The sequence below is a fragment of the Taudactylus pleione genome, unplaced genomic scaffold, assembly GCF_031769625.1.
Source record: "Taudactylus pleione unplaced genomic scaffold, aTauple2 ptg000393l, whole genome shotgun sequence".
NCBI lineage: Eukaryota > Metazoa > Chordata > Amphibia > Anura > Myobatrachidae > Taudactylus > Taudactylus pleione.
Genome location: NW_028284794.1, coordinates 7,415,602 through 7,428,207, shown reverse-complemented (window position 1 = coordinate 7,428,207; position 12,606 = coordinate 7,415,602). Strand labels below are relative to the sequence as shown.

General features: G+C 41.4%; 1 protein-coding gene across 2 annotated transcripts in view; it reads right to left on the bottom strand.

The window, feature by feature from the left end:
• The window catches only part of LOC148507439 (NXPE family member 3-like), a 188,502-nt gene that overhangs the window by 36,431 nt on the left and 139,465 nt on the right, over positions 1–12,606 (bottom strand). For both annotated transcript variants that reach the window (XM_088446148.1, XM_088446150.1), the window contains exon 4: positions 3,573–3,643. In XM_088446148.1, coding sequence (XP_088302274.1) covers positions 3,573–3,643 — 71 coding nt within the window. The remainder of the gene's footprint in view (positions 1–3,572; positions 3,644–12,606) is intronic.

Here is a 12,606-nt window from a genome sequence, read left to right as displayed (position 1 = left end):
CCTAGCATATGAATGGACAACCACATGGGGCAACTTCCTTTGTTCTGTTATCTTCTGTATACGGTATGTATTTATTAAAGCTACTGTTTAAATACAGTCTATGTGTAATAGTGGACCTTTATGGGTCTAACGCCAAGCTGAATGTACAGTATGTCTTTCTGCAGAGCGTATATTCTCTGTTTCCACAGGGCATGTTTTGCCAAACATATGGAAAAATTGGCGATGCAGTCATATGCATTATAGTCACATCTTCCCATATGAGAGATGTATCAAACCATCCAAAGAATGGTAACTTCTCCATGTATCCATTTCACCACTCTTTCGAAGGTTTTATTCATTTCCCATGGGAAAAATTTACGATTAAATGCAAAGAGATATTAAAGCCATAGTCCGTGAGTGTGTTTTTTTGAACTCTGCAGCTAAGGTAAAGCTTCCTTTCAGGTTTGTGAGTCTCTGGTTTAGGTGAGAAAATTGTGCCAAGTCTGGTGGGAGGAGCCAGGAGGTCAGACATTTATGCTTCCTCTGGTCATAAATAAGGCTTCATCAACTGTCTATCTGGGTACAATCTTGAAGTGGCTTGCATGGAATCCAGATCAATATATGGGTGCCTTTTTTGTTCATGGCTTTGCAGAAGGTTATAGGCTCCCAGTGATTGGGGACATGCCATCTAGATCCCACCATAAATTACATTCTACAATCATGTCATCTTGTTTGAACTTAGAGATGATTGGAAGGGGTATTCAGTAGGATGGCAGGACTGTCAGGCACCTAGATAATCTTGTACTTTCATCTGTTGGATCTGGGCAAGTTTTCACTTAATTAATATCTTTACTTTCTGCCTGGTGCTTTGGGGAATGATTCCATCCTTGCTGAATTGTGCTGTGTTACCAGTTGTTTGAAGCTGCCCTACAAATGTCCAAGTTATTTGGTCCCAGAGCCCTTTTAGCAATGTTACATGTGGAATCAGTCTTCTGATTACTGCCTCTGCATTGGGAATTATTCTCCACTTGGGGGAGGGTTACTTCATAGAAAATATTTGCCTATGGGGTGTTCTGTCTCTTTACAGTTCTTTTAGTTCTTTCTTGCACTGTTGTGTGCTGGCTTGTATAGGCAATTTGAGGGTGGTTCACTACCTCAACAACTTCTTTTGTGCACACCAAAGATTTTCTGTGCCAAGTGACCCTCCTTTTTTGGATGTAAGAGCTGTTTGTGAATTTTTGTGCCCTGGTGGCTTGTGAGAAGTCTGATAGAGATTGACACAAAGACAAGCTGCCTCATTTGCTGCAAGACAAGGAGCAAAACTCTGGACAGCCATTGACTCCGTTAAATTAAATTAAATTATGCTTGCATTAATCACAGTCCATAACTGGCCTGTTTCACTTTGCTCTAGGGTTGTACCAATGAGTAGGGTGGTGTCACAAGTTGTAACAAGTTGCAGCTGGGATTGTTAGGCCTCATGACATTCTGTGGATTTTTAAAAGAGCTCATGCTCATATTTGGAGATAAAGGTTTGATCGATTCTCACACACGCATTGAGTGAGTAGCCATTCAGGCATTTATAGCATACTGTATAGACTGGTATAAGTGGATATTGATGACTAGCAAACTAAGCGTAAGGGTTTGGGTATCACAAAAAATAATGTATAATGGTGAATATACAAATGTGCAAGCAATGTGGGAGAACATACTGTATATCTGATATACTGTCAAGTCTAGTCTACACTAAGTCATAAATGCAAATTGGTGATGTCACAGTTTTAGAATTCCATAGATCTGGCCCAGGAGACTTGGGTAGGACTGAAGTGCATAGGAAATGTGGAGACTTGATGATACTCTCACTCATTAGTCTACATAGGAGTATAGGCACACTAGTGACTATGTAGGAACCAGGGACTGGTGATATGCATGGATACAGAACTGGAAACAGAGTGATCAGTTCAGATTCTCTAGGTGACCCTTTGCCTAGTGATCTGCAAAGGCCAGCAAGACCAGGGACAAACTCCAGGGACAGGGTAACCTCCAGGACTCAAAACAATATAATACTGGTTGATTGGAACTCAGCACTCTGACACAAGACCTGGAACTGGTACCCAGTGAGGAACTCAAGCACTGAGAGTCAGGATAGGTAATACAGGTTACTTGACACCTCAGTGTACAGACCATATACTGCACACTGAACCCTATTCCTGGAACCAGCACCCTTCTCTGAACCAGCCCATAGCACACAGCACAGGGAAACCAATACAAGGTCAACACAATAGTATAGATATATAACCTGAAGTGCACCACAGAGCACAGAGTAAACAAAGTACAGGTAACTTGCCTGCACCATCCCAATGGTAGCAACCAGTGGCACTGACATAAAGCAGGATCCATGGACACGGTACAAGCGGTGATACACAGTAGCAGATAGGATGAGATGCAGATGCACACGCCGGCTCAGTAACAGATCATCAGGAGGGCAAGTCTGTAAGCATCATGGAGGCTGCAATGCTGGCAGATTATGATGATAGCAGTGGATAGAATGCAGGTAAGAGCTCACAGAGAGCAGCACTGGATAGCTGAGGAAGGTAAACAGCTAGTAGCCCACAAGGTAACAAATATAAGTTACTGGGGACAAGACAATAGGGCACAGGCAGGGCCGTAGAGAGCCCGGCTGGGCCCAGGTAAAGGAAGGGGGAGTGGCCTAACCTTGGGAGGCTTGGCCACACCCCCTTGACAAAAAAAAAACACTTTTGCAGCGCTGCAACCCCCCAGCCCGGCGCTAAGCTGGGGGGGAACGATCAATGTGATCGCTCCCCCCCACAGCCATATCAGACTACTTCAGCTGCTGCAGCAGCTGTGAGCAGTCTCATGCTGCAGTCCAGCACAAGCTGTCTGCTGACCTGCTGTGAGGGAGGGGGGGAGGGCGACACCGGACCCGGTCTCCGCCTGGCCCCTCTAGCAAGCCTGGGCCCGGGTAAACTGTACCCGCTCCCCCCCTCTCAGCACCCATGGACACAGGGAGTAAGACCTGAAGCCTAGAACTATCCTGGGAAGGGAAATGTTGTTCAGGCAATGGGTTAAATCCAGGGGCTTGATAAAATAAGGAGTGGTGAATAGCCATTGGCACAGGTGCATCAGGCAAATACAAGGAAATGTCTCCGAGCTGTTTCAATCTGTATGGGGAGCTAAGACCTTGGTTCATGACAGGCGATTATATTATAAAAACTCCAAGGGAAGATATATCAATCTTCTAAAGAAGACAAGCGGAGGCATTGACCATAGCAACCAATCAGCTTATAGCTATCATTACTATAGCGTGTACTAGATAAATGATAGCTAGAAGCTGATTGGTTGCTAAGAGCAATAACTTCACATGTGTTCTTTAGAAGGTTTGATAAATCCCCCCTTGTCCTATACAATATATCCTAGCCAAAAACATCCACCACTCCAAATATTACATTCTGAATAAAGATGGAATTATCAGAGAACTAATATAAATATAAGAAGTTCTTATCTTACTGTATGTCAGACATGTAAGAAAAAGGATAAGAGACGCTATAAAGTGTAAATAAGTCTATTGCACTTACCCAATGAACTATTATCTGCGATCACGTGGATTGCTGAGACCATGCTTGTGATAACCTTGTCAGCAACAGAGCTGAGGAAGGACAATAATTGATTTAAAAAAAATAATAAATCCATCCAAATCATAGTTAGAAATGAACAGGCTTAAAATTAATATTGTAATTGATGCCCCAAACCTACCAGTTATTTCCCTACATTCAACCATCTTGTAGGTTATCCAGACAAGTAGAGTTCATTCATTTTCTCTGAGCTTGTGGACAAATCCACTGCATTAAAATCTGGGCCTCAAGACAAAACGACTGCCCTGTCTGAGGTCTCCGAGGCGGAATCGGTTTGAAATGTCGTCGGCTAAATAGCTGCCGGATTAAATACTGACACCGGAAGCCCGAACACTCTACACCTCAACTGGGGCTGGTAAGTACTCTAACCCTCCACTCCCCCCCCCCTAATCCTCCCTTTCAGCCTAACCCAAACTTCCCCCCCGGTGGTACCTAACCCTAACCCCCTTTTCCCACACCCTAAACCTAACCCTCCCGGGGGTTGCCTAATCCTAACCTAATCCTAACCCAGTAGGGCCTAATTCTAACCCCCCTTCCCCTAGCCTAACAGCCTAACCCTAACCCTCCCTGGGGGTTGCCTAACCCCATGTCCCCTGGGGTGCCTAAACCTAACGCCCCCTGCTGCTAACTCCAAACATTTCCCACTTAGCCTCATTCTGCATGGTGGCTGTTGGGATTTTACCATCTGACTAAAGATTGGCACCTATCTTTATTCCTGGGTCGGGCTTCCAGTGTTGGGTTTCTGATGGCCGGCACTCCGGATGCCGGTAAGTAAAATACATCCCCTCTGAAGCAACTGCCATGTCTGTAGTCTGCAGGATGACCACCCTGCTCAAATGTTCAGAGATTATTGTTCCACTAACGTAGGCTTCTTAGGTGACAACTCTGTTAGAGGATCATAAATTATCTGCAACTTTTACTTTTAACGTCAGAGTTTCCATCATTTATTTTAAATTTTTTTAGTGGGACTCAGCTTGGCATAACAAGGAGGGGCAACCAAAGTGTACTGTACCTTTCCATTTCTGAACTGGAAACCTGCTGCCATCATTGAAATAAATTAATTGATTGCCCTGATCAATATAAAAGATAAAGGAAGATGAAGAAAATTTGCAGAGACTAAGGACCTCATTCAGACCCGGTCGCAAGCGCTGAGCACTCGCAGCCATGTCGATGGTTAGGCCCTGCGCATGCACAGTGGCTGCACTGCGCGTGCACAAGCCCCGGAGCGAGAGAGAAACTCTCTTGCTCCTGAGCTCACTACAAAAGGGCCGGCTGTCGATGTTGATCGACAGCTCGGCCCATTTTGTAGGCAGAGTGGGGGGTGGTTTCACAAACAGAGGCGTTCCTTAAGGAATGCCTGTCGTTATGTGGGCAGCCGCACTGATATCAGCAGTGATGTCAGTGGGGAGCTTCCTGCTCGATCAGAGCAGGAAGTTCCCTGGGGCTTGCGGCTGCCGAGACCCAACCTTAGGGTCTCGTCGCAAGCCCCAATGGTCGCAATGGTCTTGACCATCGCAACCATCACCCTGGTCGGTCGTTAAGCTGTGGGTGGTAACCCACAGCTTAGCTAGCAACCAGGAGGCCGCACTTAAAAATAGAAGCGGCCGCCCTCATTCAGAACGAGCGCTTGCTTCTTGCGTGCGCCTCTGAATGAGGGCCTGATCCATGAACACGCAGAGTAGGTATTTATTTTCTCCACTATTATACCAGATGTCCCTGGTTCTCCACAACTACATCTTGTACTTTTTAAGGAGCCACCCTTCACACTTTATGAGAGAGATATATCAAGCTTTGGAGCAGGGGCATTTCTAGAGAGGAGGGGACCCGTGTGAAGTCATGGGGGTATATTTACTAAAGTGTGGGTTTTTAGAATATGATTTGTTGCCCATAGCAACCAAATTATAAGCTATTATCTTCTACAAGGTGTTAGCAGTTCCTCTTTCCTGTCTAGGGCGTCGCTCTCTGCTTTGGTGCTTCTAGCACACTTAGTTGATGTAACAAACTTCTGATATACAATACAGACCAGAGTGTGCTAGAACACCAGAGCAGGGAGTGGCACCCCAGGCAGGAAAGAGGAACTGCAAGAGTTGTTACGGGTGCTGGGTGCTAGAATGAAGACTATAGTAGTAATTCAATGTCTACTAGTGGAAAAGTTGTGGGACGAAGAAGGTTTAAGCGAGGCTATTCAAAATCACATAAATCTTGCTCAATGTCAAATAATACATCAACTCATGGTGATGTGACTGGCAGTGAAAATGTAGTTGGTGATAAATGTAGTGATTTAACCAAAAGAAGGAAAAAAACTAACATTCCATACGCCACCAATAGTGGCAAAAAAGGCTCAGACCATAGGAACTTTTTACTTGATATGCTACTAGAGACAAGGCCAGGTCATTAGTAAGGGGCCAACACAGTCATGCATCTCCTGCAACTTCCCGAGCAATAGCTTGTCCCACTAAGTGTAGTACTTGTAGTGTGACAGGTGTCACCTCCAAAACAGACACCCCATGATAAGAACACTGAGGCCAAAAAACACAATGAATGTGATATATGTGATAAGCTCTGAGCAGCATATTTCCACAATTTCTAAAACATCTCAAAAATGATGTGAATTAGAAACAGAGGATGTAAATGTTGATGATATTAATCTGCAACAAGATGATGGTGATAATTCTATATCTGACAATAAGGAAAATGATGATTATGAATGTGTTCTATTTGAAAAAGATGCTGATGATAATAATGATACATTTCTTCAAATAAGACAGCCACAAGTGGTCCCACTTCATGCCCATATAAAATGCATTGTTGTTATGCATAGCCAAAAGACCTAAAAATCCACCTCTTTGGTGTGGGGCTATTTCTACCTCAGCCCAGACAATGTTTGTTAAGATATCTGTAGCCTCTATGACAAATAAGTAAGTTGGTGTAGGAATATTAACCATCTAGGCACCTCCCAGAACATCATTTGCATTGTATTTGTGTTGGTAAGTGGTTAATTCTGTAGGCAATGATCAGTAAATTAACTTAACCAGACTCTGCACATGTGCAGATACAGTACTGGTGGTTGTTTTAGTAAAGGAACAAAGCTTCCCTAGAGGAGCCATTTTGTTGGAGACTGCATAGTAGGGCACTCCACTACTAACAGATCATGCAAGTAGTCCATCCTAACAAGTGAAATCACGTGTAATAAGCAGTCCAGGAACAACTACTAGCAACATGGCTGAATTCCTCATGCAATCTTCACTGCCAACTCCCTCATCATTGGCCTCCTCTGGAACAGTATTAAGTAATGTAGTCCTGTATCATTGAATTAAATGCAATTTGACTCCAGTAATGTAATGTATAATTCCCAAGAAGAATATTTGGGTACTAGGGCAACTGCTGTTGGGGGTATATTTTTTGAAAGAGGAAGCAAGTGCAGTATGATACCCATCATCCTTTGTTCAGGAGGTCACCAATGCCATGATCATCCTGTTGGCAAGTGATCTGCATCCAATATCTGCCATAAGCACAACAGGTTTCAGCCAAATAAGTGAAGGTCATGTGCACCAAACCCATCTCAATTCCATTTCTCTCTTAAAGCATTCTGATGGATTCTCACATCTAATAATGGGCCAACATTATAAAATCAATACAAATGGGCAAATTTAAACACATTCCATGTTTGTCTACAAATAAAACCTGGTGCTTCTTGGAGACTTTTGCTGTCTCCCATTCTCTCTCTTCCATTTCTTCCTCAAGGAAATGGACAACATGGCAATTGTAAATCACTAAAGAGGGAGACACTAATACTCCTAAAGGTAGCTGAGAATCTTGCTACTCAGCCCTCAATTTTCCTACTCAATTAAGGCAAGAATCTTAGATTATTGTCTCGGAATTTTATGTTAATATACTGACAAACATACAATAATGCTTCTGATTGTTTTTACCTTGATTATAAGGAACTCTGGTATGTGTATTTTTGAAGTTGCTCAATAAGTATTTGTGTATTACTCCCCCCTTTTTTCCCTTTTTCATGTTCTGTATCCCCTATTTTTATTTTTTGTTTTAAAAAATAAATTAAATGAATCTGATTTAAAAAAAAATTGGTGCTTCAAAATTTGCGCAAAAAAAAAAGTCTGTGTAGGAGATGCTCTCCGTGGCCTGGGAACATGCCAGGGTATTTTCATCATCAGATTGCAAACATTGCACCATAGGCAAAAGAAAAATGATATATCGTACCATCAATTAAAGGAAGAGGTATTTACAAAGTGGAATTCCACATTTTAAATGCTGAAGCAACTTGAGGAATAGCAGCAAGTCATCATAAACTACACATCTAACCATGATATACTGAAGGGAGAGGGGGACATGTTACACTACTGCAGTCCACTGCATAATACTTCCAATTATATGCAAGCTACTAAAGGCATTTGAAAGCATGACAAACTGAGTACTTACATTGGTCAGCCTAAATCAAGTCATACCCCTAATTAAACTACTTGTTTAGCATTTAGAAAAGCAGGAGGATATGACAAAGTGAGTCTGCAAAGCATGTTGGCCTATTCAATTAATTAATTAATTAATTCCCTTTTACAATGACCCAAGGTTGTGCAAGATCCTGCAAAATGATGACTTCATTTTGTCAACCATACTTGATCCTAGGTTTAAGTCTTATTTCATGTCTTTTTTCAAAATGAGCGAGATCTTAAGACATGTAGAGATCCTTGTGAGGAAGTTGATGGACCAAATGTCAAGTGCCACATCTTATGCTTCAGCTTGTACTAACGTGGCTATTAGTAGTATTAGTTGTAATAATAATGCCAAGTAAAAAAAAAATAGTTCTTTAGAGAGAATGCCCAATTTTGAAAGTGACATCTTTACCTCATCTTATTATAATGCATTGTAAATTTGTGGAATGATGGAGGAATACTGTTATGCCAATACACAAATTACAGATGTGCACAGTTACATTGTGGCTGATTGCACCAAAAACATGCACACGCATCATGCTATCTGATATTCTGCACCTGCATATGCTAAGAAATGCTATGGCATGCACTGCGATTGCATCATGCATTTATATGGAGGCATATGCAGTGCACAGATCTGCTCGAGGGCGCATGTCTTACACTATTTGTGGTGCAATTTTCCACACCAGTGGCTAGGATATAGTTGAACATATCTGTAGCATCACATAAACAAATTTGGAATTTTGGGAGGGAAAGAAGGATATTTGGAGCAGGATATTTGGAGCAGCTTGTACATACTAGCTAAGGACTACTTTAGTTGCCCACTCAGTGTGTACTATGAAGTAGTGTTTAGCATAGCAGGGAACATTGTGAGTGATTGGTATATGAGGTGACTACCCAAAAATTTACAGAAATTTGTCTTATCAAAATGAACCACAAACACCATAGGAACACCATAGATAAGCTTTCAGAAATGGGCATGCAAGACTAGATTCTAGAGGGGATGAACTAATATTGGGGAAGAAAATGACCTTCTTGACCGCAACGATGAAAAGGATGAATCCTACGGTGATGCAATCGATGACTATGTCCACTTAGCTCCACTATATATATATATATATATATATATATATATATATTAGCAGCCCAAGGTGCGGCACTCAAGATCTTTTTTAAAATAAGTACAACACTGGTAGCTTCAAGGAACAACATTTCAGTATATTCCAACTGTCATCAGATTACAAATGATTTCGAACAAATACATACTTTTATATCTACTCACCCCATGTGTAAAACACCGGCTCTCCGGGATGGGACTGCCCACCCTCCCGTAGTTGCCACATCATGACATCACCGCGCTGTACGTCAAGTCGCGGGCTGTCATGTCAGTGAAATGCCATCACCATGGCTAACAAACAAATCTCTATCCCACTAACACCCTGCAAGCATAGAGAGAGACATTGCACAATATTCAATGTTTGCATTATGAAGATTATTATTATCTCCTCTAAGTATACTGTTAACTAGAGTGCCATAACCAGCATCACCTAGCACTACACAAAATTTTATAAAAAACAAATTTGGAGATTAGATCATATTTTTTTTCATATTTTTAGACACCTTTTTTACCTAATTAACTCTTAAAGATCTCTCAAAGGCATCTCACAAGAAACAACCATAGGGAATACTCTCATTAAGGCCCTTTGGATGTATAACATCCAATTGGGCTATCCATCTAGCTTCACTCTGAAGTAATTGTAATGAACAATTGCCTCCCCTTATTGAAGGCACTATGCGGTCAATCATTCAATTTCAGAGACTGTTTAATGGATGTTTCATTTGTGAGAAATGATGAGCAACTGGTTGTTCGCTCACATCTGTTGTAATGGCGTTCCTAATGGCAGAGCGATGTGCCGACATACGCTCTTTAAACTTACGCTTCGTTTTTCTGATATAGAATAATCATCATGGGCATAGGATCTGGTACACCACAAAATTAGAATTACAATCCAATAAGTGGCGTATTTTAATCTTTCTGCCCGTGTGTGGATGAGGAAAGGAATCCCCGGGAATAAGAAACTGGCATGTAATGCATGAGCATCTAATACAAACTATTTTGCCCTGCTGGAAAAAAGGCTTTTGAGTAACTTGGCATAAGATTTGTTCCTGTTAGATTTAATTTATCATCAGAAGCTACAATAGGCCAATGTTTTTTACTAGTTCTATTAACCTCAGGAGACATCACATTATATTTAGTGACCCAAGGGAACTTGGTGTCAATCTTCGAGTCCTGGGACTTTTTATGTAATAATGATATTCTATCTAATTCCAATACTTTTCGTTTAGCTTCCAATAATGAGGATAATAAATATCCTCTATTGGTAAACTTATGTATGGCTTCTTCTATCTGTTTTATGGCTGTATCTCTTTTGCTGTAGATTCCCCATATATGGACCATATGAGAGTAAGGCAATGCTCTAATTAAGCTTTTTGGATGACAGCTATGTGCTTGTAACAAATTATTACGGTCAGTAGGTTTGGAAAAGACAGTAGTAACAATATTGCCTTCATCAATAGTTACTTTTACATCCAAGAAGTTAATCTCTTGCTGACTCAAGCAATAGGTGATTTGTTAGGACTCTCTTTCTGATTATGTGTCTCAATCACCATCATAAGTGATTTCTCATCACCATTCCATATAAGAAATAGATCGTCTATAAAATGTACAAAAATTATAAGACATTCAGCAATTATAGAATCACTAAAAAACATTTCTTCCTCTATTGCAAACATAAATATATTCTCATACACTGGTGCTGTGCTAGAACCCATGGCGCATCCCTTGGACTGCAAGAAAAGCTGTCATAAAGGAAAAAAATATTGGTCAATATTATTTCAAAAAGAGAAACTATAACAGCTATAGTGGCTATGTCATATAGGCCTCTCTTTAAAATATTTTTTTTTACTGCAGCAAGACCCTGATCATGAGAAATAGAGGTGTATAGGTTTACATCTATACTCACTAGCCAGCAATCCTTTGGTATAGATTCTATTTCCCTCAATTTGTTCAAGAATGTAGTAGTGTCCAAAAGAAAACTCTTTTCTTTTTTAATTAAAGGCTGTAATAGTGAGTCTAAAAATACCGCCGTTGGTTGAAGTAAAGAGCCACGGGCCGAAACTACAGGGAGGCCAGGTGGCGAGTCCAGACTTTTGTGCACTTTTGGGATGGTATAAAATAAAGGAACCAAAGGGAAGTCTGGAATCAAAATGTCCATCAATTTTTCTGTGATGAAGCCCATATCCACTGCCCTTTGTAGATTTTCCTTTAAATGTCTTCTACATGTTGGAGAAGGATCAATTTGAAGTTTGGTTTAGACTAATGGTTCTGAAAGTTGGCAACTGATCGTTTATTATCCCCAATGTCCTGTAGGACTATGGCCCCACCTTTCTCTGCTGGTCGAATAACAATTAAGTCATTTTTTTATAATGTTTCTAATGCTTGATGTTCTAATTTTGTCAAGTTTGGATGATGTGGAGATGTCAGTTTTAATGATTCTTGTATTTCTTGATCCACAATATGCATGTACGTTTTGATACTTGGATTATTGGACAAAGGGTCAAAGGGCCTGATTCAGAGCCGCTCATAAGCGGCTGCTCGTTCGTTCCGAGCGATGTTCACACATCTGAGCAATGCGTATGGGTTGTAATGTGCATGCGCCAACCAGTCAGTGCGGTCGGAAATCGTGTGCTCGCAAAATAGCGAATGCCTGCTAATTTTAGTGACAGGATGAGGCATTTGTGGGTGGTAACAGGGGAAGGTGCTTGAAAACGGGAAGTGGAGATCCGAATGCAGGCGTGCCAAAAGGTCAAAACGGGCGTTTTAAGGGTGTGCATAATTAACAAAGCAGTGTCATCGACCACGTCAGTTGGTTGTCTTTTAGTCTGAACTGCTCGCATGATTGCGGTAAGAAAATGCTACCACAACAATAGCGAGCAGTTCATACGCCGTTCGATGTACTCGATTAATCTAATAAATAGCGGAGATGACGTATGATGCGAGCGGCCAGGGGGCGTGTTTTTCAAAATAGCGAGCACATGTTTCGTTCGCTTGTTCAGACATAGAGGCATCAACAGACCGCAAAGAGTGAAAGCTTCATTTAAATATCCGGCCCCTTTTTCAGAACGACCGTCCGCAAATAGCGTCTGGCTCTGAATCAGGCCCAAAGTTCGATCTTGTGTAAAATTGTTTAAGCTGTTTAGGGATTTGTTGCTGATTGCATTCAGACTGTAGTTCTCTTCAAAAGTATTCTTTGAGTTTCAGTTTACGATGTAGTGAGTGCTTTTCAATATTCCACTGAAACTCATCAAAAGGAACCTATGGTATAAACGATAACCCTTTATCTCAACAGGTTGGTTTCACTTTTTGAGTGTTCATGGGATGATAGGTTGATAATCAGGTCTTTCATGCCAGAGGTGGCCTCCCTGCTCTGCCCCTTCCTTTTGTTTTATTTGCCTCTTTTATT